The 23,338-nt window shown below is 42.6% G+C and overlaps 1 protein-coding gene across 3 annotated transcripts; it reads right to left on the bottom strand.

Annotated features, from left to right (window-relative positions):
* Nucleotides 1-1,022: 1,022 nt before the first annotated feature.
* On the bottom strand, nt 1,023-18,187 carry rhobtb1 (Rho related BTB domain containing 1). 3 transcript variants are annotated; one of them, XM_027009463.2, is made up of 10 exons: nt 17,985-18,187; nt 15,851-16,048; nt 15,557-15,660; nt 12,065-12,250; nt 10,919-11,877; nt 10,566-10,684; nt 3,902-4,052; nt 3,358-3,446; nt 3,121-3,226; nt 1,023-2,854 (listed from the first exon to the last, which is right to left on the bottom strand). In XM_027009463.2, exons 2-10 carry the CDS (start codon nt 16,028-16,030, stop codon nt 2,685-2,687), a joined length of 2,064 nt encoding a protein of 687 aa, XP_026865264.2. In that variant the 5' UTR covers nt 16,031-16,048; nt 17,985-18,187; the 3' UTR covers nt 1,023-2,684. The 3 variants fall into 3 exon arrangements, with proteins under 3 accessions (XP_026865264.2, XP_026865266.2, XP_026865265.2); XM_027009465.2 differs by lacking the exons at nt 15,851-16,048; nt 17,985-18,187 and adding an exon at nt 12,732-12,992 and having other exon boundaries at nt 15,557-15,634; XM_027009464.2 differs by lacking the exons at nt 15,557-15,660; nt 15,851-16,048; nt 17,985-18,187 and adding an exon at nt 13,978-14,065.
* Between the last annotated feature and the right edge of the window lie 5,151 nt (nt 18,188-23,338).

Genomic DNA, 23,338 nt, shown 5'->3' with positions numbered 1-23,338 from the left:
CAGAAAGATATCAGCCCCCTGGGGGAAGGGGAGGAGGATAAGACCCAGACAGAGTCTCAGTCCCAAGTCCAAAGTCCCAGCACTTGTGCAGTGTGGTTGTTATTTGTGGCTTAGAGATGTGGTACAGCGCAGCCGGTTTTCTGGGATAGAGTTTGGCTGGTTTCTGGGATAAAGCCTGGTTGGTTTTCTGGGACAGAGTTTGGAGATTTTCTTGGATACAGTTTGGCTGGTTTCTGGGATAAAAGGCTGGGTGGTTTTCTGGGATAGAGTGTGGCTCCTTTTTGTCCCAAATAGTCTCCTGCTCAAGTCCTGAATTTGTGTTTTCCTTGAACTCCAGTATTACACACTATTATTACAATTTTTAAGCCCACTACACTTAAAAGAGCAAGAAGTCATTTTTCAACAGTGGTTCTTGTTTACATTATGAAACAGTCATTATACTGACACTTAGCCTGGATGTATCAGAGCTGCTGTACTAAATATTTTAAACATAGCCACATCCATGTGGAGGAACTTGTTCATTCAGGGACTACAAAGCAATCTGATTCTTCATCTCATGTGAGTTACACATGACAGAAAATAAATGTAAAATAAATGTCACTTTATGCTGGTAAAAAAGGCTGATTGCTCCTTTAAAATTGTATTTCTTTGAAACTGTAACAGTATTGTTTTTGTTGTGTATGCATACATACTTAATTTTTCAATATTTTTTAATAACTTTTTTTTAATAACTTTTAAAATAATTTTTAAAATATAGAGTCTATTCACACAGTCAAGTAGACAAACATACTGCTGCTACTACTATATATGTAATATGTACTACATATGTAATTTTTTACTATAACTAAATATCTTTAAAACGATGGCTAACCTTCATCCAAAGCTTAACCATTACCTTGGCCCAGTACCTAACAATACCTTTTACCTTACACTTAACCAAAGATGTAAAAATAAACATACATAGTTTGTATGTATAACAGTATATAGTTTAACATGCCAAAACACAAACACAATACTATGCATAAGTAAATGTATTATTTATTAAATACTTTGTATATAAAATAATTAAACAAATACATACCTTAATAAACAACCAACATTAAGAGTAATGTCCAGCAAGATCAAAGGCCTTTGACAGCATGAACCAAATGAACCAGCCACTTGGTTTGTAGCAGGTAATGACACTCAACACCAATTCTGGCCAAATCACCAAAATAGAACAATCACATTGCATCTAGTGAGCATCGTTATTTACTTTTTATTTTTGTAAACTAAAGACAACCTACAGGACTAGTGACAAAAACATTCTATTATTTTCAAGTATTAAGTTTCCCTTTTACCCACAGGCAAGTTAACCCACCTGGCTCTGCCCGGTTCAGGTTACATGAGCAATGTATGCAGCTCTGGACACAAACACTCACGTGCTCTTAACAGTTAGGGTACATATACCAAGAGTATGCTGACCAACACTAACTATGAACAGCAGAAAGCCTCATTGTTCATCAATCTAAAAGCAAAAGCTTATTTCAGCCTTTTTTGCACATTCCCATTCACATATCCATCATAAAACCTCTGAGATTATCTATAGTTTCTTTAACCTTTAACAACAATCTTTAATGTGTTAACAACGTTACAGTCCACTACAGTATATGGAACTTCTAGCACTAGCACAGTGAAGGTAGTATATGTAATCGATGGTTATGGATGGGTACATTTGCCGGTTAAGTTTGGTTTCAAGTAAACCCTGAACTAAGTCATAGTGCTAAGCCCTTCTAAAAAATAAGAGTGAACTTTCATTTAGGAGCATACACTGTGGTACACTAAAGGAATGAAATAGGCCATGGGAACACACGGAACTAGCCAGGTGAGCTATGGCGATTCCCTGGCACCAGAACAGCAGCTGTCCTCTGGTGCGACTTGGCCCTTGCGATGTACAGTGAATGAGTTATTGCATTTGAAGTTTCTGATGTTTTATTACTTAGAGCTGGTACAAAAGAGGAGCTGCTGTAAACTCAATCACGATGTACACTCTACAGCTGAGTTCGCTCACCAGGCAACACCAAGTTCCCATCTTTGAGGTCACAAGTGTCACAAAGACCATATCGGTGGAAAGAGTCAGAAAGACTTCTAACGCTAACGCTCATAATGCAAATGTTCTACATTGCTGATTCTACTAAACTGCTATTCAGTTCAGGCATGGGTTTGTTGTGATTTGTAGCGTAAGAGTTTACCACCTGGATAGCTGCAGAAAAGTGTTTTGCCTAGAGCAGAGAAGCAGGTCAGCATCAGACAGTGAAAATAAGACTGATTCTGGGGAACATTCTGACATTCCCTTTCCCCGGTGATGTCTAGTGACATCGACAGGACTTTGCCATGAGGCAAACAACTCCAAAACAGATTATATTTTTCTCCTTATACAACCCTTACAGTGAAATAATGCTATGATGTCGTATTCAGTTACCATTAACTGAAGTTCACTGGACAACAACATACAATATATTGGCCTGCATTATTAGGACACAGATTGTGCTTTGAAACTTTTGGACACCTGCCTTGACCTATATGCTAGTAGAAAAGAAAAGTAGATGCCAGTGCATTGTTTGAAAGTTAAGACATTAAATGTTAGTAGGGAGGGCCTAGAGAGAGGCACTGTTTCGCTTGCTCTCTCTCTCTCTCTCTCTCTCTCAGGCCACCACAGGAGAGGTGCTCCAGAAACACCAGCGACGGCGTGAGTAGTGCTTTTTCAAGACCTGGTCCTCCTTTTCCCGCTCCTTCCTCACGCGTTGATAGTGGTCTTCCTCCTTCAGGTACCAGACTGGTGGCCAACGGTGCTTCTCAAAATATTCCTGGTTCTCTGTTCAGGCCACAGCACGCACAGAGTGATCAAAACAAGGTCACACTTTACACGGTGCACTGAAATCTCAGACGAAATTTGCAAATATTCGTGAGGACACGACAAAGGCTACAGGCACGATTGGCTCCACTCATCCGCAGGCACTTCACATTCTGCAATAATGGAAACTTGAAGGCTTCGGGTGTGCTGTGCCTTTGTGATTACTACTAGCGCATATTCAGTTCCTTACACACTATATTGCCTGTAACTGTGTCTGGTGTTCTTACCTGCTGATTTGGACTTGACCTCCTTGAGGTAATTGGCACATATGCTATTGTAATGAGTGCAAATGTGGTGCAAGCACCAAGCAGCAAGTTGGTTGGCATTATGGAACTATAAGAAGAACAGAACCGACATGGTTATATCTCAATTAAATATGGAAGATTATACAATATTTAAAAACAAATATATTTGAATAATAGTAGACCTTGAAGGTCAAGACAAGATTGCTCTATGGCCAAGACCTGTGAAAGCTCCAGGTAGGTGAGGACCTCGCCATCTATGTCTTGCCCAACCCTGGAGGCCTTCAGCAGCTCAGCCACCGCGTATTGTTCTGTGCAAAAGAAAAGCATTTTAAAATAGAACTTGTATTAAAACATGGTAAACTATCCAACAAGTAATCATCAGCGCCTAATAAAATATTTTGATGCTTTATTGCACAAAAAAAAGCTTCTCAGTCATCCATCTGCAACTGAAACATCTCAGCAGAAAATATGTTATTTCTGCTGAGGCACACGCTAAAGCCTAAAGCAAGGCTTCACATGAGCCATAGATCAATGTCAGACTATCGCCATGCTGGATGATGTTAGCCAGACAGCTTGCAATCTGCACTCCACCAGGCTCATGGAATCAGATTCACTGAGCCTTGACATTGCTCGTTACTTAGCAACTCTAAATTGAGGAACCAAATTGTCAGTTTGATTCAAGTTTGTACTGGCTACTTGGCTTTTGGTCTGAAGAGCTTGTATGTGTGTGTGTGTGTGTGTGTGTGTGTGGTGGAGTGCCCACCTGTCAGGGCGATGAGGCGGGGAAGGCACAGTCTGTTTGCCAGAGCGATTAACTCCATTGGGTCCAAGTCAGCCATGGGTGACAGCTGATTTGTGTAGAGGTACTCCAGCACTGCCTGCATACACACCCTGCTGGTGTTGGGGAAAGACACCTGGCAATTCCACACGCACACATACACACACACAAAGGCAAAGAAGGAAAGAGAAACAGCAATATATAAATACAGTTAAATCACTAAAGCTGTGACAAGAGAGAACTTACACATGAATGTAACTGATGAAGCAAATTTGGTAGCTTAGAATGGCTAAGTAGTATTGCTTCATATATCAGTGAGATGGTACAATATTATATATTATGCACTGTTCAATGTATCGGACCTGTAAAAATTTTATTATAAATACAAAACACATTTCAAATGTAAGACTTAGACGTTTATATAAGTGCAGTATATAAACCATTCTGCTTTTGGGTTAGGTTTTTAAAAAATTCATTATGAATAGCAGGAGCCTTTTAAAACTATATTCCTGGAGCTTTTTTCTTAATCACATGATAGAAAGTGTTGATGTATCTCTTGCTTGTTCACCAGAGCTCAGAAAACAAGCCCCTTTCTTTTTTAATCCCAGGACAATTAATGGCAGGTTCATGTTATCGTGTTGTTTTTGACACAAATCTGACCTAATTACTACAGTATTTTAATCTCTTTACTGAACAGAATAGGGAATATAGCATGTGCCCTTTCTTACAGCTAATAGTCCATGCAGCATGCACCATGTACAATCTACATATACTACATCACCACTCTTTCAATAAAGACTGCTTTCACTTTTAGTTTTATTTACAGAACAGATGTATACTGTGAACATATTTCCATACAGTATTCCCAACAAGACAACAACAAACATTTTTAACATACTATGCTACATTCCAGATGATGCAAGACGACACATTTTTCTTGAGTTTTTCAATGACAATGGTTGTCTTCTTGTTGGTTTGTATCAGATTTTGAGTATTAATCCAGAACAATCGCAAACATAGTCAAATATTTCAGTACCAAGATTAGGCCATCATGTCGCAACTCTTTGTGGTTGGTTAGCAATAGCTCTTGCCAGAGAACACACAATTCCACCAATATATTAGCTCAATAGCATGGCCCACTGACCACTAAATACCTTGATGGGCTTTGTGAAGTCTTCTGAGACCACTTGGAGCAATTTGTTTGTTGACAATTACCAGGCCATCTCAATATATAGTGTGTCCTTCAAGGGCCAGTATCGGTGGCTATCCCATGCAGTGCATTTGCTTCAAAAGGGATAATTCACCATCTGTCTCAATGTTTTCCTGCAGAAACAAGATAACATCACCATCCAGGGCTGTCTGTGGGCATAGGGCATGGACTACTCTTTCACCACTGAGGTACATCAGCTACCTTCGTTTCTTTGCCTGCTGTGTATATGATTTTTATGTCATATTCTTGAATTTGTAGTAACTTCCATTGATGTCTCACTGGTCCCTTGTCAGTGGGCTTGGCTATAATAACCTCAATCAGACTGAATCTCGGCCGTGATGCCATACACATACATGTGGAGTTTTTGAAGAGTGATGATGATTGCTAAAACACCTGAACAAAATTCTGCTCAGCGTCAGACAGCGTTCGGGAGGCATATGCTACAGTCTGCCTGTTTCGCATGACAAATGTCCCAAGGCCATCTTTGGATGCATCTGCCCATAAGACAGTCTTTGCTCTTGGATTGTAGATGAGAAGGAGGAGGTGCTACTGCCATGGCTGCCTTCAGCTTGTCCGTAGCTGCCTATTGTTCTGGCTGCCACCGCCAGAAAGTGTCATTTGCCGGGAAAGGGTGAAGTGGTACTGTAGGTTCTGCATCATTGGCACTAGTACAGGTAACGTGCCATTCCAAACAGACCCTGCAGGGCTCTTTTGGTGGCAGTGCCAAGCATGTCCTGGATGGCACACACCTTGGATGGATCTGCAATCCAGCACTGATGGTCAGCACTAATAATAGGAATCTTTTCACATTATTGAATTTTTTCACTGTTAAATTTGATGCATCATTGTTTTATGTAGTCATGCTTGTCTTTGTCTTTGATTGCGTCACCTGTAATCACATAAACTCCTGTGGTGTCTCCAAAGCTCTCATAGGTCATCTGATGCAAAACCTCATTAGCTGACTTGATTCTGAAGTGGAACTAGTATCTGCCTCATGGAGTGTTGAACATGCAGAGGTCAGCAGATTCTTCACTGAGCTTTATTTACCAGTAGCATAAATTCTAATCCAGAATAGTGAAAATTATTTTACCATCTAGCATATACTGGATCTCTTCTCATGCAGGTATAGAGAATTGCTGCCTTTTAACAGCCCTCTTGTGATCTCTGGGTTCGAAACGGACCCTGAGGGACCCTGAGTCATGTCTAGGCCATTGACCCCATCTGTTAGGCTTTGTGACTTTCAAAATAATGTTCCTCTTATCTAGGTCCTGTAGTGTTTCAGGCTGTCATCAACAGCAACTGGAATCAGCTGTGAACCACCAGGGTTACACTGGGATCTGTGTAGATGTGGAACAATCCGGGAAATGCGTCCAGTCCTCCAAAGATCAATGGGTGTTACTTGAGCAGCTCTTGTTTTCTGGCTGGAGCTGAGGAAGAAATTGCACCAGCCTTTTGAATTGAGATGAACTGAGAACGGGCTTGCAGGAGTGTTTGATGCACTTGTTAGTGTAGAACTGAAGAAAGGCTTTCTGGTTTTGGCTGGACTTTAGTACCGCCATGTCAAGACTGAAGTCAAGAGGCATTTAAATGTCATTCCAGCTACAGTAAAAGCAAATAATGTCCCTAGAAGACCATGGTGCAAAACAAAAGAACACAAGTGTAAACAACAAAAAATATTAAATGTAGGACCAATAATCATGACAATGTAGGGCAATACCAATCAGTAACTATCACTGAGCAAAGTGAGAGGGTGTGCAGAAGATGTAACATACCATGACAAGTAAGTGTTAAGCAGATATGCTTGCAGCATATATGAACACGGCAGTTGCTGATGTAGCCAGTATAACAATGTAAGATTACAAAATGAAATGGAATATGGCATTTGTTAAATACTGTATTCTAGCAGCAGACGTTATTAAGATATGTCAAAAAGTGCAAAATTCAACATTATTTTAAATATAGTATTCTGAAAACACACCTTAGGAAATGTGTATGCAAAGTGAGAGAGTAAGATGGTTTCAATGTGTGTTGTGTGTGTGTGTGTGTGTGTGTGTGTGTGTGTGTGTGTGTGTGTGTGTGTGTGTGTGTGTGTGTGTATGCATGCATGATGGAGTGTCTGGCCAGCCTTTGGGAGTTGAGGAGTCTGATGGCTTTGGTGAAGATACTTGTGTACTCTGGTTGTGAGGACCTGGATGCTTTAGTACCTTTTCCCACATGGCAGAGTTCATGTGATGGGTGTGTGGAATCATCCAAAATGCTGGTGTTTTGTGAGAGCAGCTTGTGGTGTAAATGTCTGGGTGGACGGGAGAACGACCCCGATGGTCTCCCCTGCTCTCCTCTCTGTTCACTGGAGGGTCTCTCCGAAACCAATTCCCAAATCGAGCAGTGGTGCAGCTACTCAGGGTGTGCCATATAATCTCCCTGTGTGACGATGCTAAGGATGCTGAGGATGGTGAGGATGCTCAGGATGGTGAGGATGGTGAGGATGGTGAGGATGCTCAGGATGGTGAGGATGGTGGGGGGACATAAGCTTTCCCCAGCATCCTCGGGAATCAGTCGCTACTGGGTTTCCTTGGCTGTAGAGCTGGTGTTGAGGATTCAGCATTTGATGTTGAGTCAACAGAAGTTGAATCGAGCAGCTGATGTTGAGCCAACAAGCATCACTTTGTTTTGTCCACATTCAGAAACTTGTTGCTGCTGCATACCAGTCCATTAGCCTCCTCCAGCTTCTCTCTATGCTGACTCGCCATCCCTGTTCATGAGACCCACCATGGCCAGGTCATCGCAAACTTGATGATGTGGTTGGAGTTGGGTGTCAATGCACAGTGGACTAACTACACAGTGGACTGACCACACAGTTGACTGAGCATCGTGGCTAGCCCCAATGCTCAGTGTGATGGTGCTGGACTGAGGTCTCCCAGGCAGGAAGTCCAAGGTCCAGTTACAGAGTTCAGTTCAGGATGAGCAATCTCACCTGTTCAGTCAGATGCTGAGGAATGATGGTGCTGAATGCTGAACTGAAGTCCATGAACAGCATTTTAATGTATGTGTCCTTTTTGTCCAAATAGGACATTTTAGACAATACAGCTGTATCTTGATATGTCTCATGACAAGCTTCTCAAAGCATTTCATCATGATGGACAATGAAGAATTCCACAGCACGAGGATGATGGTGAAGCACATTGAGATGATGGTACTGAGCAGAGAGATGTTGGAGATGTCCGTGAGAGCATCCACCAGTTGGTCTGCACAACCTTTTCCATGGCACTTCCATGTTCTGCCTGCAGGTGCTGGTCATTTTAACTGCACATGTCTTCCTCCTTCTTTTAGCATGCACACTTTGCTTGCCAAGTTCAACAGATATTACTTTAGCTTGGTGCCACTCTGACTGTTCTAGCACAACAAATGTCAAGTTCTCTTTCGAATGTAAGATTTATTGTTGCTAGACGTTCTTCCCAGTGTTATTTGTGATGATAAACAATGTTATTTTTGATGTTTTGTCAGGCAGCATTATATATCTTCAGTGTCTTTGAATTTGCAGGTGCATACTCTTTGTATTAACTCAGTTACAAACTTATCAGTGCCTGATTCTGGATTGTATTTGTGGGCCCAGAACTGATGTCTGTTAAACGCAGTGTTTTTTTTCCCTCAGAGCAAAGTATGATTCAACAGCTTTCAGCATTTTAATCCAATTTTCAGGATCTGCATCTGTACTCTGAGCATGTTCTGAATCTCAAGAACGTCTTCACCCACTGTTTGAAGCAGTACTGCTGTCCTTTTGGTCTCAGGCTTTACATCCAAATTGTAATAACTGCAAAGTATGAAGTAAGGCTCTGTTCCCATTTTTGCTGGTTTTCTGCCAGTTTATAGTCAAGCTGAGTGGTGGTGGTGGTGGAAAACATAGTTGCATTTTGTATGGTATAATAGGTTGCTAGGCATTAGCCACTGAAACAATACGTTTTCTCTAAGCTGGCTGTGCTCGTCAAGGTTAACAGTCTTCATTGTCAATTCCTTTTATCTCAGGGACTCCTCTTTGCCTCATGGAAACAGATGCACTTCACACCCTTCTGACACTATATGCTGTTGTTCTAGAGAAAAACCTTGCCAAGTTGCTTCAGTATTTTAATTTCTTTACTGAACAGAATTTGGAATACAATGTGTGCCCTTTCTTAAATTTTGCAGCCCAAGAAGATAGTACTTTACTGTCTCCTAGTGGGCCATTCAATTAGACAGGTTCGTATGGGGGAGAAATGGAGTGTACCTTGTTCTGGCTACATATCCTACACATCATATTATTACAGCTAGATGTAGGCAGCCCATTACATAACATGATTCAAAGGAAAAATCTGCAGTAGACCATTTTAAAAAGAGAAGAACTGCTCTTCTTCTCTGATTCAAAATGAGCACTACATACTTGGGGTAAGTAGGACAGCAGCAGCCCTAAAATAAAGGTGCCCCAGTTGTAACACTGGCATGTGAGGTTGGCTCAGCACACCACTGGACTGAATGAAGTAGACCTGCCATTGTCTTGACAATCTTCCTGGCCGTAGAAGGAAAGTCAAAATGCCTCCAACTGATGTCAATCTCCCCTTGTTAGGTAGTAAAGCCAGACTGTTCTTTAAAGGAGTTATATTGAACCTTTATAGCAGATACCTCCCTTAACAACATAAAGATGCACTGTCATTTACCTGATACCTTTATCCAAAGCAACTCACAATTATGATTGAGTACAACTTGAGCAATTTAGGGTTAAAGGCCTTGCTCAGGGGCCCAACAGCAGGAACTTGGCAGTGGTGGGGCTTGAACCAGCAATCTTCAGATTACAAGTCAAGTTTTAAAATACTTGCTTTAAAGCCTTAATGGTTTCCATAAGATCTGTTATTCAGAGGATACAAATTTCAACATTTTAATGAGACAAATTATTAGCTTATTAGCTCTAAAATTGAGTGACGTGTGATGTTCAATAGGTATCAGTATGAGGTGATGTATTTGCAGATGCATTCTGTGAGTTTAAGATGAATGTGCATAGGCCCTGGTGCATAGGCCATGTGTGTGTGTGTGTGTGTGTGTGTGTGTCGGGGGGGGGTGGGGGGGGGTATGAGTGTGCCAGGGGGTTGAGGTTTCTCATTGAGAGTATGCTCTGTGTGGTGTGTGTGTGTGTGTGTGTGTGTGTGTGTGTGGTATGTGTGTGTGTGTGTTCGTGTGTGCCAGGGGGCTGAGTTTTCTGGTGAGAGTACACTCTGTTTGTGTGTAGTGTGTGTGTGTGCGTGCTCAGGCACACTGCATGTATTATCGTATGTGGGTAGTCTGACCTGCACCATCTGTTTGAGGATTGAAAAGATTCAACACTCATGCTCAATGAAGTAATAGAAATATTCCACAAACTTGTCAGGCACCACCTCTAGCTCAATACACAATGCATAGAGCTCTCTCACTCACCTCATTGTTTGCACTCTCAATGAATGAGCCACCAAACAGAGCAGCCATCCAATCACAACTGGAGATCAGCAAAGGTTTATGGGCTTCGATGGTTCCATCATCCAGCCTGAACATCACATCTTCAGGGATGGCCAAAGGATGTCATGCACAAAAGTTCATATAAGATCAATTTTAAATTTCAGTGTCAACACTACTTTAATTGCTTATCATTCAAATATAACTCTGTCAGGTCAAAATGCATGAGGACATGACTGATGTAACTGAAATCGCAATAATTTCTTTGTTCTGTCCGAACTGTGTTTGAGTCAGTGCAGTAGGAAATACATTAATTTGTGCTGGGGTCCTGTTTTTACCTGTGAAATTGTTCTTGGCCAGACACTCCTTAATTCTATTGGCCTTTCTCACATGGAAAGCTTTTGTAATTTCCTGATTCATGAAACCCTCTTCATTCATGATGTTCTCCACCATCATCCTCAGATCAAAAACCTCCAGGATCTCTGCAATCTGAGCAATCTTCATCAGGTCCTTCTCCTTCTCATCGAGCTCCCCCGTATACAGGAAGCGCAGCACCGCACTGAACGGCCCCAGCTGGATGGAGTGGTCCATTGTCACCACTGTCATGGGAGTCAGGCTACCTGTCACTGGGTTGACGACAGTCTCTTTGTACATGCTGTAGAAGGCCTTGCTCCACGAGCCAAGAGACAGCTTGGTACGATGGTGCTGCCTGTTGAAGTTCACCATCTTCAGAGTGCCATCACTCTTAGAGGCACGAAGTGAGCAGGGGGAGAGGTTGGGCAGCACGGCCACATCCTCCTCTGTGTCCAGGCTGAGGGCCCGCATCGGATATTCCCGGTCATGGCGCACTGTCATCACCAGGCACGAGGACTCATCAGAGAGGTCCATCTGGAAGAGGTCGTAGAACTTGGAGGATGAGGTAGACAGGTAGATCTTGTGGGCAAATACGTGAATGTGCTCCTGAAGAATGAACATGACATCAGCACAGAGAGGGTTTTCCAGCAGCTGCCTGGGGCCATCCCGATTGTTGGATGGACACTCTGGGATCTTGATTAGTGGTGGAGGAGCTTTTGGGGGCAAGAAGGGTGCCTGCAAGAGGGGTTTCTGAACCTTTCGCAAATGGGACTTCCAGAACTGAAGGTGGCGCCTGGAGATGAGAGCAGCTCGAATGGCATTGTCAAAGATGTCTTTGATGCCAAACTGATCAAAGACACTTGTCTCATAATATGGAATCCCCAACTCTTTGGCCACATCCCTTCCTCTCTCAGGAGGAAGAATGTCCCCAGGTTTTATAGGCCTGTTGGAGAAAATTCAACAAGGTACTTTAATATGATAGAAATCTTGGGTAGACGATGGAAAAGGACAATCACTTTATCCACAAAAAACATTAATCAGAGGAGAAAGTAAATATTCTGAATGTGTTTGTAATGAATGAAAAAAGCTCAAATAGCAGCAGAAGTCTGAGGACTACTGCAAGGGGGTACCTCGCCAGGGGTCGCCGAGCCCGATTGACAGCCTCAAGGTCTGCATAGCGTAGATCCAGCTGACACCCTACAAGAATGACAGGTGTACGTGGGCAGAAGTGCTTGATCTCCAGGTACCACATGGTCTTGACATGATGGAGAGAGTTTGGGTTGGCGATGGAAAAGCAGAGAACCACCACATCAGACCTTAGGGACGTGAAAATGAAGAGAAGGTGACTCGAGCAACTGCTCAGTCCTAAACCATCATTATACGAACAGAGTGCAAGACATCACTTGACACAGCATGCGAACAGAATGTGCAGCAAAGTATGCTGTACAGCGGCAGGCACCAAGCGGAACCCGGCGCAGAGCCTCAGCCCCGCAGTGCTTAGGCGGCATGCAGAGGAGGGACCCGCCCGTGGCCTCAATGCCAGCCTGACATTGATCTCGTGACAGGATGCGAAAAGATCACCTTTGGTTCCCACCCATGATCCTTTGAGGCGTCTGACGACTGCAGCAATGAACACCTTTGGCAATACTTTTCCTTTTTTTTTTTTTTTTTTTGGGGTGGGGGGGGGGCGCCCCAGAGAAGACCATTTCAAACATGAGAAACAAAAATGACAGAAACCAAAAACAAAATGAAACTAAAATAAGGACATGCAGACATACTGACGCATGGCTGGCATACCTTCTCGGAGGGAGGTTAGTACACTGGCTATGCTGAGAGTGGAGCGAGAGGCAACTGCATGAGAACAGTGAACAATGCAAGATCGCCACCTTCGCCCATCGTCCACCAAAGGAACCGCGCAGCACTCGCTGACGGACGCCGCGGCTACCGCGCCACACAGTCAAAACTGGAAATGCAGAGGGTTAGGAAGACGCTAGTGGCCCTGCAGACTTACAGCGTCTCCATTACCTTTCTCAGGCTCACGTTAAGATCACTGATGTCCTACAAACAAAAACAGGCACAGAACAATGCTACGTGGTAATTGGCCTTTGCAAATAATTTTAAAAAGCATCATGTTCTGGGAATGGCATCTGGTCTGGGAAAAAAGTTTTAACTCATTTTCATGTCATGTATATATAACAAGAGTGTTAAATTTCACCTCATTTGTTGCACAAAATCACCCAGTCATTATAATAAAAAAAAATGTGATCTAAACGTTTAATCATGCAAATGGCTCTGAGGAAATATAAGATCCTCTGAGACAACTTGTAATCAACTGATCTAGGATCCAGGCTGAGGGTCCACATCAGAGGTTCCCGGCCAAGTCTTTTGATTTTACCATGCTAAACACTATTGTACAACAAGAAAGGAGCAGTTCTGGCAATAAGCACCGTAAAAGGTTAAACACACGAGATATAGGACTGCTCAGATAGCAGCTGCTGAGCTCAGGTCTCTGCAGGAAGTGACTGGCTTGCTGAAAGCAGGGCCAAATAAGAGCTGATAGCAAATCAGCTCCACAGTGCAAGCATGCCTCATTCCAGACCCCAATCAATGCCCTGCTGATCGAACCATTCATATGTGGAAAGTTAAAAATTGCACGAGGGTCAGCAACCACCTTCTGCTGTGACCTCACGCAGTACCCGAGTGCACATCAGCTCATTTGTGCCGAGTCCGATCCACCCTGCAAACACTCCTGCTGCTTAAAATGCCTGCATCCCCAATGAAAACAGCAACTGCAATCAATTCACCAATCAATGACACCTTCCCCAGCCAAATCGCAAGGTAAAACCCTGACTGAGCATGTCTAGTTTGGCTCTAGTGCACAATATCACAGACTGCTAAAATTGGTAAATCTCACACATAAACAATACAAACGCAAAGCAATATAGCAAGTTTGGAAAGGAGAGCCTTTTACAAAGAAGGTCAAAACTCCACTGCAATTGTGCTTTATTTGTAATGTAAAAGCAGTGTGAGATTTAGTCACTACCTCAAAGCCCAGCTCTGACAGGCTGTGGAGAATAAACACCCAGATTTATGTCTTGCTGTTTGCGACGGAGTCATTCATTACTCATCACTAATTCCACTTCAAGCCAGTCAGCATTCAGTGTGCAGGTCTCTTCATCTCTACTCATAGGACACTAACAGGGTGTCTGGAAAACTTGGAGAGCCCATTACTAAATATGCACTCACTCCTGAAGTCATTTAAATTAGGTCTTAAACCTGATCTGTGTCCACAGATATCTGTGTCCACAAATGGAACGGTGTCAACAAATATATCTGTGTCCACAAATGGAGCTATGCCCACAGCTCTGTTTTTAGTGGTGCCGGTTTGGGTTACTGGGCCGTGTGATGTGCCGGGGTAAAGGGGCGCAGTCATTGACCTGAGGCCACCCTTGTGTCTTCATGTCCCCGGGCCTGAGTTTATGGCTCACGGTGGCAGCAGTTTTGTTTTATTTTTAGGCCACGATAAAAAACGAAACGGATATATGGCGCCACGGAATGGAAATGTAATTCTGCTGAGAGGGGGATCAGCCCAAGGACAGCGAGTGTGGCAGGATGGACATGCGTGCCTGCGCGTGCCTGCGCATGCCTGCGCGTGCCTGCGCGTGCCTGCATGCATGTGCAGGGGTGGCAATTTGCCGACTGCTGTGCTGAATCAAGCAGGAAATGTGTGAGTGTATGTGTTCCTTAGTTTACTCTCAGGGAATGAAACACAGGTGTCTCGTGGCACGGCTAGGTCTGCCCTGCTTTCTCATTAGCCTCTCTCGCAAACTGTCAGGAGGGAGAAAGACTAACATCCCCACTGCAACAGTGCACACTCAGGCCGTCAGGTACCATCTGCCCTGTGCTATCAAAAGACACGAAAGCCTTGCTGGACTCCATCAATGTGACACTCCCTCCCCACCGAGGAGCATTTTTCCACCACTGCTAGGCAGTCCTAGGGAGTGTTAAATTATTTCTAATGTTCATTTATCAAGTCTTAACAAAATGAAACCGATATCATGCATTATCATGCTAGTTTTGGAGTGCAATTTAAATAGAATGAGAAGACACTCTCAGGTTTGAATAACAACATTCAGATTAACTGTTGTACAATGGAAGACCTACTTAAATCAGAAAATCACGTAGGAGATGCATGAGTAAACACGGCAGCATTAAACAAAAACACAAGGTGTTTCTTATAAACATTAATGAAATTGAAGATGCACTCTGGTTAACCTGCCTTGAAGGTGCAAGAAAAGAAAGTGTGAGGAACAGAGGAAATATGACCAAAAAAAGAGAAAAAGAAACCATAAATAAAAGCAGTTCCATGAGTGGCCTACAGAAGATCTGGAGATGAATGACGTCATACTCAATGTACAAAAACTTCCAAACAGATTTTTGCCTTATATTAACACAAACCATAAAAACATCCTATTGCCCTATTCTGCCATAATTTTATCAAAGCCCAGGAAAGAAGCAATCAATAGTTGGAGTCTCTTCAAAGTAAATAATTCCTGCTTTGCTCTGCTCTTTTATTAACACTGCAGTTCCAGTTACATACTGTTAAAACGGGCTAGTATTACCTGCCATAGGCAAAGCGTCTGTCCTTGTGGTGGTCTCCAAAGGTGTCCCACAGCCTGAGGGACACACTGACATCATCCACGACATCTCTGGATCGCTCTAACACCTGTGAGCAGACAGATCTTCATCATGGCCTGGCGTTTCGTCACTCTAACTAGGAACAGGTTTCTATGCTATAGCCTGGATGCTTCTTAAATTGTGTCCACGTGTCCTTTACGTTCTTAAACTAGGCCCTGTTTGTATTTAAAATGACTCACAATGCTGTGCGCAATTCAGATGGCTAAAAAGAAATGTACCTCCTGGCAGACCCTGTACTGGTCAATAGCCCAGACAGTGGGGACATGGGTGGCCAGTAGCTGGTACTGGGTCAAGGTGGTATTGCAGGCCCGGGCACATATAAGACGTGTCTTCCCCACGGCATTGTCTCCAACGACGACGCACTTGATGGTTTCCACATTGGGTCTTTCGTAGTCCATGCTGTATCTCAGGTTGCCCTGCATGTGGAAGGGATGTGATGTGAGGCCACAGCAGTTCACACAGCGAGACACAAACTGAAGAATGTATTGGATTCCAGGAATCTGTATATGTGAGCCACAGACAACACTGCCCTTGGCCCTGGGTCAGTGAAACCTCAGTGTAATACAGGACTTCATGTTTGCATGAGCCTAAAATAGTTTCTCTGCATGTTTTTCTCGCTGAGCTAGACAGTTCAAAAAGTCCCCTTTTAGTTTCAGTACTGTTATAATATTTTAGGGTTCACATAAGCACTTTGATATTGTTAAAGAAACCCACTTTATAAATGAAGATGAATAAAGTGACCATTATACTCCCATCTCTAGATTTGCTCTTAGTGGTACTTGTTTACATGGCTAGTAGAATGGTTCAAGCCCGTCCGGTCATGACCACAAGGATGCACTGATCCTGTCATACCAAAGCATGTAGAATTATACAAGTTGGGTCGTAAAGATTTTCCTGAGAAACAGTACTCATAGTACAAAAAGAGTTGACCATATGTAACTTTGATTAAGGTAATTAGTGGGTAGGCAGATACAATTTATCATATAACAGCAAGTAAAACTATAGAGTAACACCCACATTACCTTACTACCAGGAGATTATTATTATTATAGTTGTTACTTATGGAACCACTGTAATGAAGTAGATTATTGTCAACCTGATCATTGAGGATGACATCATATTGTTGTTGTTGCCCTTTAATCACTGCAGTAGTTACACATTAAACTCCAGCGTGTGTGTGTGTGTGTGTGTGTGTGTGTGTGTGTGTGTGTGTGTGTGTGTGTGTGTGTGTTTGTGTGTGTGTATTGAGTGAGTAAGAATGTGTGTTTGTGTGTATGTGAAAGAGAGAGAGCGTGAACGAGGGAGAGAGAGAAATGCATTGTTATAGACTTGCAGATTTTTATGGTTAATATTTAATCATCTAACATGACTCATAAATATTAAGCAAGAAGCATTAGGAGATTCTAGCCTAACACCCACCATTCTGGCACCTTATAACCTTAACACATTAAACTGTCATTCTTATTAAATCTGCTCCCCTAAGAGAATAAACAGTAAATCTTTATTCTCATATACTCCATCAATATTACATAAAAGCCCGCACAAGAAGAGAAGTGCATGCACAGATACTATTTCTGGACCCTCTGACCTACCCTGTGACAACACTGACCTCCAAGGGGATATGATATTGCTTAATGCTATGGAGGAATCTATTTACCAACACAAACCAAACCCACTGATAAAGGGAGTGGTGATAAAAGACAACCAAATACCACATTAACAGCACATTAACACCACATTAACAAACACATTAACTTTGCTTCATATCTGAATGACGCTGGGTATGTCACAGTACTTCCCGTTGTAACTTTTACCCAATAATTTGAAGAAAGTTGGCTACAAACTAGCCCACGTGCACCCAAATTCATTATAAAAGCCAAAATTATTAAGATTGTAAACACTCCGAATATGCTGTTGATCACAACACCACTTTTGCTGATGTATTAAGTACCGAGCATCAGTCTAAACTTGGGGAGCAGCAACAGTATTGTACGTAACCGCTATTGCCATGACATCTTCGGCTGCACGAGTCTAATTGGATATCAGCGTACTTAATGCAATTGCCTAATGAACGCAAGCTCAGATGGGTCGTTTAGTATGAAGGTACTAGGATCACAATAGTTGCAACTGTTGTTTATTTTCTCACAATATCTACCTATGACAGAGCTACATAACACAATGACAGTAATGCACTGTGAACATAATAATAAATACAACACCATACCACATAATAGCAGCAGTACCCATCCAAAGCGCTGAAGCTCAGGGCACAGGTGACTGAATATCAAGAGGACAACACCCCGGTCTTTGTTTAGCAGCAGGGTGCTGAACTGTTGACAGAAAAACACCTACCGTTTCTTTGGGCTGTTTTTTTTATTAGTATTGTTGTCAAGAACTGAAGTCAAGACTTCAAGTCAAGAAGTATAAAATAAAATCGCCGAGCGCTAGCTGGGAAAATGCTGCAAGAACATTTCGTAATCGCTACAGTGTCCCAGTTTGTCAAAAAAAAAAATGTTAATCCGTTTGGGGTTTTTTAAGATTAATAACGCAGTGTCTCGCTGTGCTGGTTGAAGCCGCCGTTAGGCAACCCATTCACGCGCTCTTGAGAGGACCGTCTGCAGGCTCCCGCTGGACGTGGATGCGGCTTCCATTGTGACGTCAGCGACCGTTCTAATAATAGCGGGCATACGGTTTCATTCAGGAAAACAATGTGCTTCGGACGTGCCCAGGGCGCGCACCACCGATATGTGTGCAAGGTGCTCCAACGTCTTACTCCGAATAACGGTGCTAACCTAACGGAGTTAGAGGTGCATTTGCGAGACCGAAAAATATCGGTAATCACGTTAATTCTTCCTTGACGTACGAGACGTGACGTGGGCGAATTTGCGCAATGAGTAAACAATGTCCATTTCTGCTATAACTGACTGTCATCTTTGAGGGTATTTATTTCTTATGGCGGTCTATATAATAAAACATTCTACATAACAACACAACAGAGGTCGACGTTTATTTTACGTCTTATTTAAAGTTTATTTTGCAGCTGTGCACCAACATTCAATAACTAGTTTCTGATGGTCATCTATTGTGTATTAATATTACTGTCATCAAAGTCCATGCAGCCACACATTTTAACACTTTATGTAGTGTTACTAAGAACAACTCTTAGTCCAGTCTCTCTCTCTCTCTCTCTCTCTCTCTCTCTCTCTCTCTCTCTCTCTCTCTCTCTCTCTCACGCACGCACACACATACACACACACACACCCGCACACACACACACACACCCGCACACACACACACACACACACACACTCACACACACACACACACACACCCCACACACACCAGCTGTAGCCTGCTATTTGATTTTAATCCAAATAAGCAGATTACAGACTCATTTCCAATATTATCTACCACTTATGTAAGCACAATTAAACAGCTGAGTTTGCAAGCTTTTCCAATCGAGTATCACCCCCCCCCCAAAAAAAAACCCCCACAAACATACCAAATACATTTATTCAAAACATCATTAAAAATCATCTTAGGTAATGAATTCAGATGGAGGGACACAGTTGTCCAGCTGAGTAGGACTCTTAATGTCTGTTCATTGCCTACCAGCAGTGTGGCTGGAATTACACTTGAAGCTCAGGTTGGCCGAGAGGCCCCACACAGCCTGGAGAGGCATGTGTCCCCCATGAATGATGGAAGATGCACATGGTGGCACTCTATCGGTACCCCTGAGCCCGTCTGGTTGTCGTGCTGAAGCCGAGGCTGCTTGGCGGCCTTGGACCTGCTGATCTGTGGAGGGCTGACATGCCTTTATCTTCCTGTATGTGAGAGCCGTGTAAACCTTGAGGGTGACATGGGGATGCTGCAGGCTGATGGCAGCTAAATTAACAGATAGGATCCTTCTCATTGTCGTGGTATAATTCAAAACGAGTGAGCTACATAAATGTTTCCCTTTCTAATGTAGCATAAAGCACAGAGTTGCAAATTTATGAGGAAAAAAGACATAGAAACAATTATTCTTCATCTGTCCAAAAGATAACACAAGAAAAGAACCTGCATGCCGATTTGCATATTGCCTTCTCTCAGTAATGGTGAATGCTAAAACTGCAATGCACAGTCATGCTCTGCAGAGCATGTCAGTGCCATTCATGTGTAACATGACAGTCTGGACCTTGTTCACCCTGATGACAATCACGGTAACCAGTACCAGGACTACCGTGAATCCTGCTAAGCTTTAAAGCTCTTGGTGGGCTGACAGGCCTAGCAGGTGAGTGTCCTAATCACCAATCAGCCCATGGCACAGAAAACCTTCTCCATGAAGTCTGAAGTGGGAAACAAACAGCGATCACAATCAAAGAAACATCTCTTTCTATTGTTGGATCTTGGTCAGTAGTTTGTGCAGTGCCACTAATGCACACCCCAGTGCCAAATGTGTCACTGCAGTAAATGCTGCTGTGAATTCCGATTGCCTATATATGAAATAAGTGTTGTTTGTGAGCATACAGCATAGAGCTACTTCAATTTGCCTTTTCCAGTATTCACTGAGCTCTGAGTGCTACAGCATAACAAGTTTACCAAAGACTTTAGAGTTTCCTTGAAAAATGGACATTAATTATGTTAGATGGTCCAAACAGATACTACTAAAAACGAAAGAGTACCTAATAGCACCAGGATGTCTGACGCCTGTTTGTTTCCCAGGTTATCTGCACACCCATCACTCATGTCCAGGCAGGCACAGCAGGGTTTTAAGTTTGAGGTCATTGACCTTTGGCTAATGTACTTTACTGGACAGTCTCTGATGATTTGCTGTGATTCACAGTGCTACAGAACTACAGAACCATGCAAACATGTAACATGCACTTACAGTACTTCACAGCTGCACACCATAGCAACCACTCCAAGCTTCATTATAACAAAGCACGTGCAGAAACCAGGCGCCTGGGTTGGGCAACAGAAAACAGGCTGGTTGATGCCATAGCCATCCATGTCTGGGAGCCCAAGGGAGAAAACTGGCGCTGCTCTGTGGGTGGGATGGAGGACATTACTCTGCCCCTTGTCATTCATTGTAGCACCAGCCAATCGTGTGCACTTAAGCTTGCTGATGAGGGTAGTTGGTGCTATCCTCATAGTGTGACAGGCTGCCCTCTGTTACAGCATGGACAGCAGTCATGAAATGATGTGGTGCTTGGTGTTACATGCCTTGGTAATTGTTACATGAGATAGGGAGGTTATCTAATCAGTGGGTGGGAATTGGCATAGTGATTAAATCGGAAGAAAAAAAGGATTTTAGAAAAAGAAGAACTACAGGAGAGTATGGTGGCCAGTTTATTCTGAAGCTTCAGCACTGCACAATATGACTTTGAGAGCTCACATGAGCGCTGGCGTGGAGATGGATGTCAACTCTGTCCTTAAATGGTGTGTTACCATCTCCTGTTTCTAAAGAAGAAGCACACAGATAGTGTCACAAACACCAAGGAGCTGCCACCAAGGAGGAAACAGATGGCAAATGCTAAACCAGGCTTATTCAGCCCCTGTGAAGTCTGTTTATTGGGCCACGTGAGCCTGGTGTGCCAGTGAGAATGTTTACAAACAACAACAAAAAGGATAGAAAAGAAAAAGAATATAAAACATACAGAAAACAGCAACAACCCCCCATGCTGTAAGATATAGGAGTAATACTACACACCATTTCATCTTGGGATTGGATGTATAATTCCAATAATTCCCAGATCTTAGACAAGGGTGTTTGAAATAGTCTACTACATACTGCATACTGCATACTGCACTCAGTGTATACTGAATACTCCATACTGGTCCATATGCAGTAATCAGTATCCAGTATGTTTCCAGCATGCGACAACCATGATGGGACGTGGTACACCATGAAGATAGCTCTGGTTGCAAACTGGAATATTTGGCTGGAGTTTAATATCATCCAGTATCCTTCACATACTGGAAAAATTCATTTTGGTTGCATACTGCATATGGCATACTGATTTGTGGCCCAATCAATACACAAGTAGTATTTAATAAACTATTTTGGACAGCACAGCCCATGTGTGGGGTAGCATAGGGTTAAATGCATAAAAAGTCCTCCAGGTGGCAGCAGAGGGAAGGAAGCTCTGTTCCTTACAAAACTTACTCAGTTCACTTATAAAGACGCATTAAAGCATGAATAATGAAGCCTATATTAAGATGTTATTTCACCTTTCTAAGTAATTTATGATGACCCATGATGCATGGTGAGGCTTTCTTGACATTTCTGATGCTGCATTACTAATCAGATATCATTAGCAAAATGCCACAGGGTCTGCTTGTTTGCTTTTTTCAAGTTGCTGTCACACAATATTCAAGAGGATCTTATTAAAAAATTCACGAGTTCTGTATGCATTATGTGACTCATTAGTGCACAGATTTCTTCAACCATTTCCACAGTTATTATCCTCTTACCCTAATCATCATACTGATAACTGCCTTTCTCTTATCATCCTCACTGATTTGCTTTAATATATAGGCATTTATTTGGAAGTCACTGTAATTGTTAATTGTGATTACTAAGATTTTTGGTATCCACATAATGTATTTACAAAATACATGAAGAGATGGCTTCATTTTACTCTCAGACATATGATGGTCCATAGAAGTCATGTTGTCCAGTGTATTTTTCCAGATATTTCAGTTAGCCCTAACCCTAACCCCTTTAGATTTTAATCCAGATAACCTTAATTAAGTTTTTTGTTTATGTGATATTGGTTAATGGACAAGCGTTTGGATTTCTACATGTTCCACACGTTTGACAGTGCACTAATATTTTTGCAACAAAGGCAATTACTGATCATTAAACTTGCACACATTACTTTTGGTCTACAATGAACACAAAAACAAAAACAGTGGTCAGGGTCCAGAAATGGATACAACAAATGAACCTTTCAGTAAACTATGTACCATTATTGCCCTCTAGTGGTTTCACTGTGCGATGGTCATAAGACTTGATACACAATTCAAAATATTCATACCACCATGCGTGCAAAATACCAAAACAAACAAAAACCAAAACAAACAAACAGAAAATAACCCAAAACAAAAACAAATAGCCATACATGTGTCTTCAGTACCTATCGTATGAACAGACAGTTCAGATGATAATGTGAAATTCTACACTGTGCTTTATTTGATCTTTTTTTTTAAGGTGTGACTGTAAGTCGCAGTAATATGTTTGAATAAGATACCGCGCCCCTGTGCTCACGGGGCAGAGCTCCGAGCTCTGGAAACTCCTGCAAACTTCACTCTAGGCTACCTGTCGGCGCTCAGCTCCCAGGCGCACAGAAAGAAACGAACTGCAGGGCATTGGCACACGCTGGACAATATCCCGCAGGAATATCCCATGGATTTAGCGGAGACATTTTCCACGACAACCCAGGATCTTTGAATCGAGACGCTCGCAACATGGCTTCCGCCAGCACAGGTGGCAGCGAGTCCGCACAGGTGAGCGCGGGGGACTGCTGCTTCTAAACGTTTCTCTTCGACTGAGTTTTATCGTCAGGAACATGCAAGGTCTACGGGATGTAGTTCTGTCTAGAAGTAACGAAGCCTTTTAAAGCCACGGCCAATTTAGTTAACGCGGCAGGTAGACGTTTCCCACAGTGTAGAAAAGGCGCGTTGATGTAAATTGTGTTTGTGAACTTTTACAGTGATATTTT

This window comes from Electrophorus electricus, chromosome 14 (assembly GCF_013358815.1).
Source record: "Electrophorus electricus isolate fEleEle1 chromosome 14, fEleEle1.pri, whole genome shotgun sequence".
NCBI classification, from domain to species: domain Eukaryota; kingdom Metazoa; phylum Chordata; class Actinopteri; order Gymnotiformes; family Gymnotidae; genus Electrophorus; species Electrophorus electricus.
Note: the sequence above shows the minus strand (reverse complement) of the source record. Positions and strands in the feature narration are given on the sequence as shown.

Excerpts from the sequence above, each read along its gene's own strand:
- rhobtb1 (XM_027009463.2), bottom strand. The coding sequence starts at position 16,030 with ATGGACTACGAAAGACCCAATGTGGAAACCATCAAGTGCGTCGTCGTT. Across the intron at positions 12,251-15,556 it reads AGACGCTTTGCCTATGGCAG|GTCTGATGTGGTGGTTCTCT; the intron begins GTAATACTAGCC and ends CACGTCCCTAAG. Across the intron at positions 3,447-3,901 it reads CCGCCTCATCGCCCTGACAG|AACAATACGCGGTGGCTGAG; the intron begins GTGGGCACTCCA and ends TCTTTTGCACAG.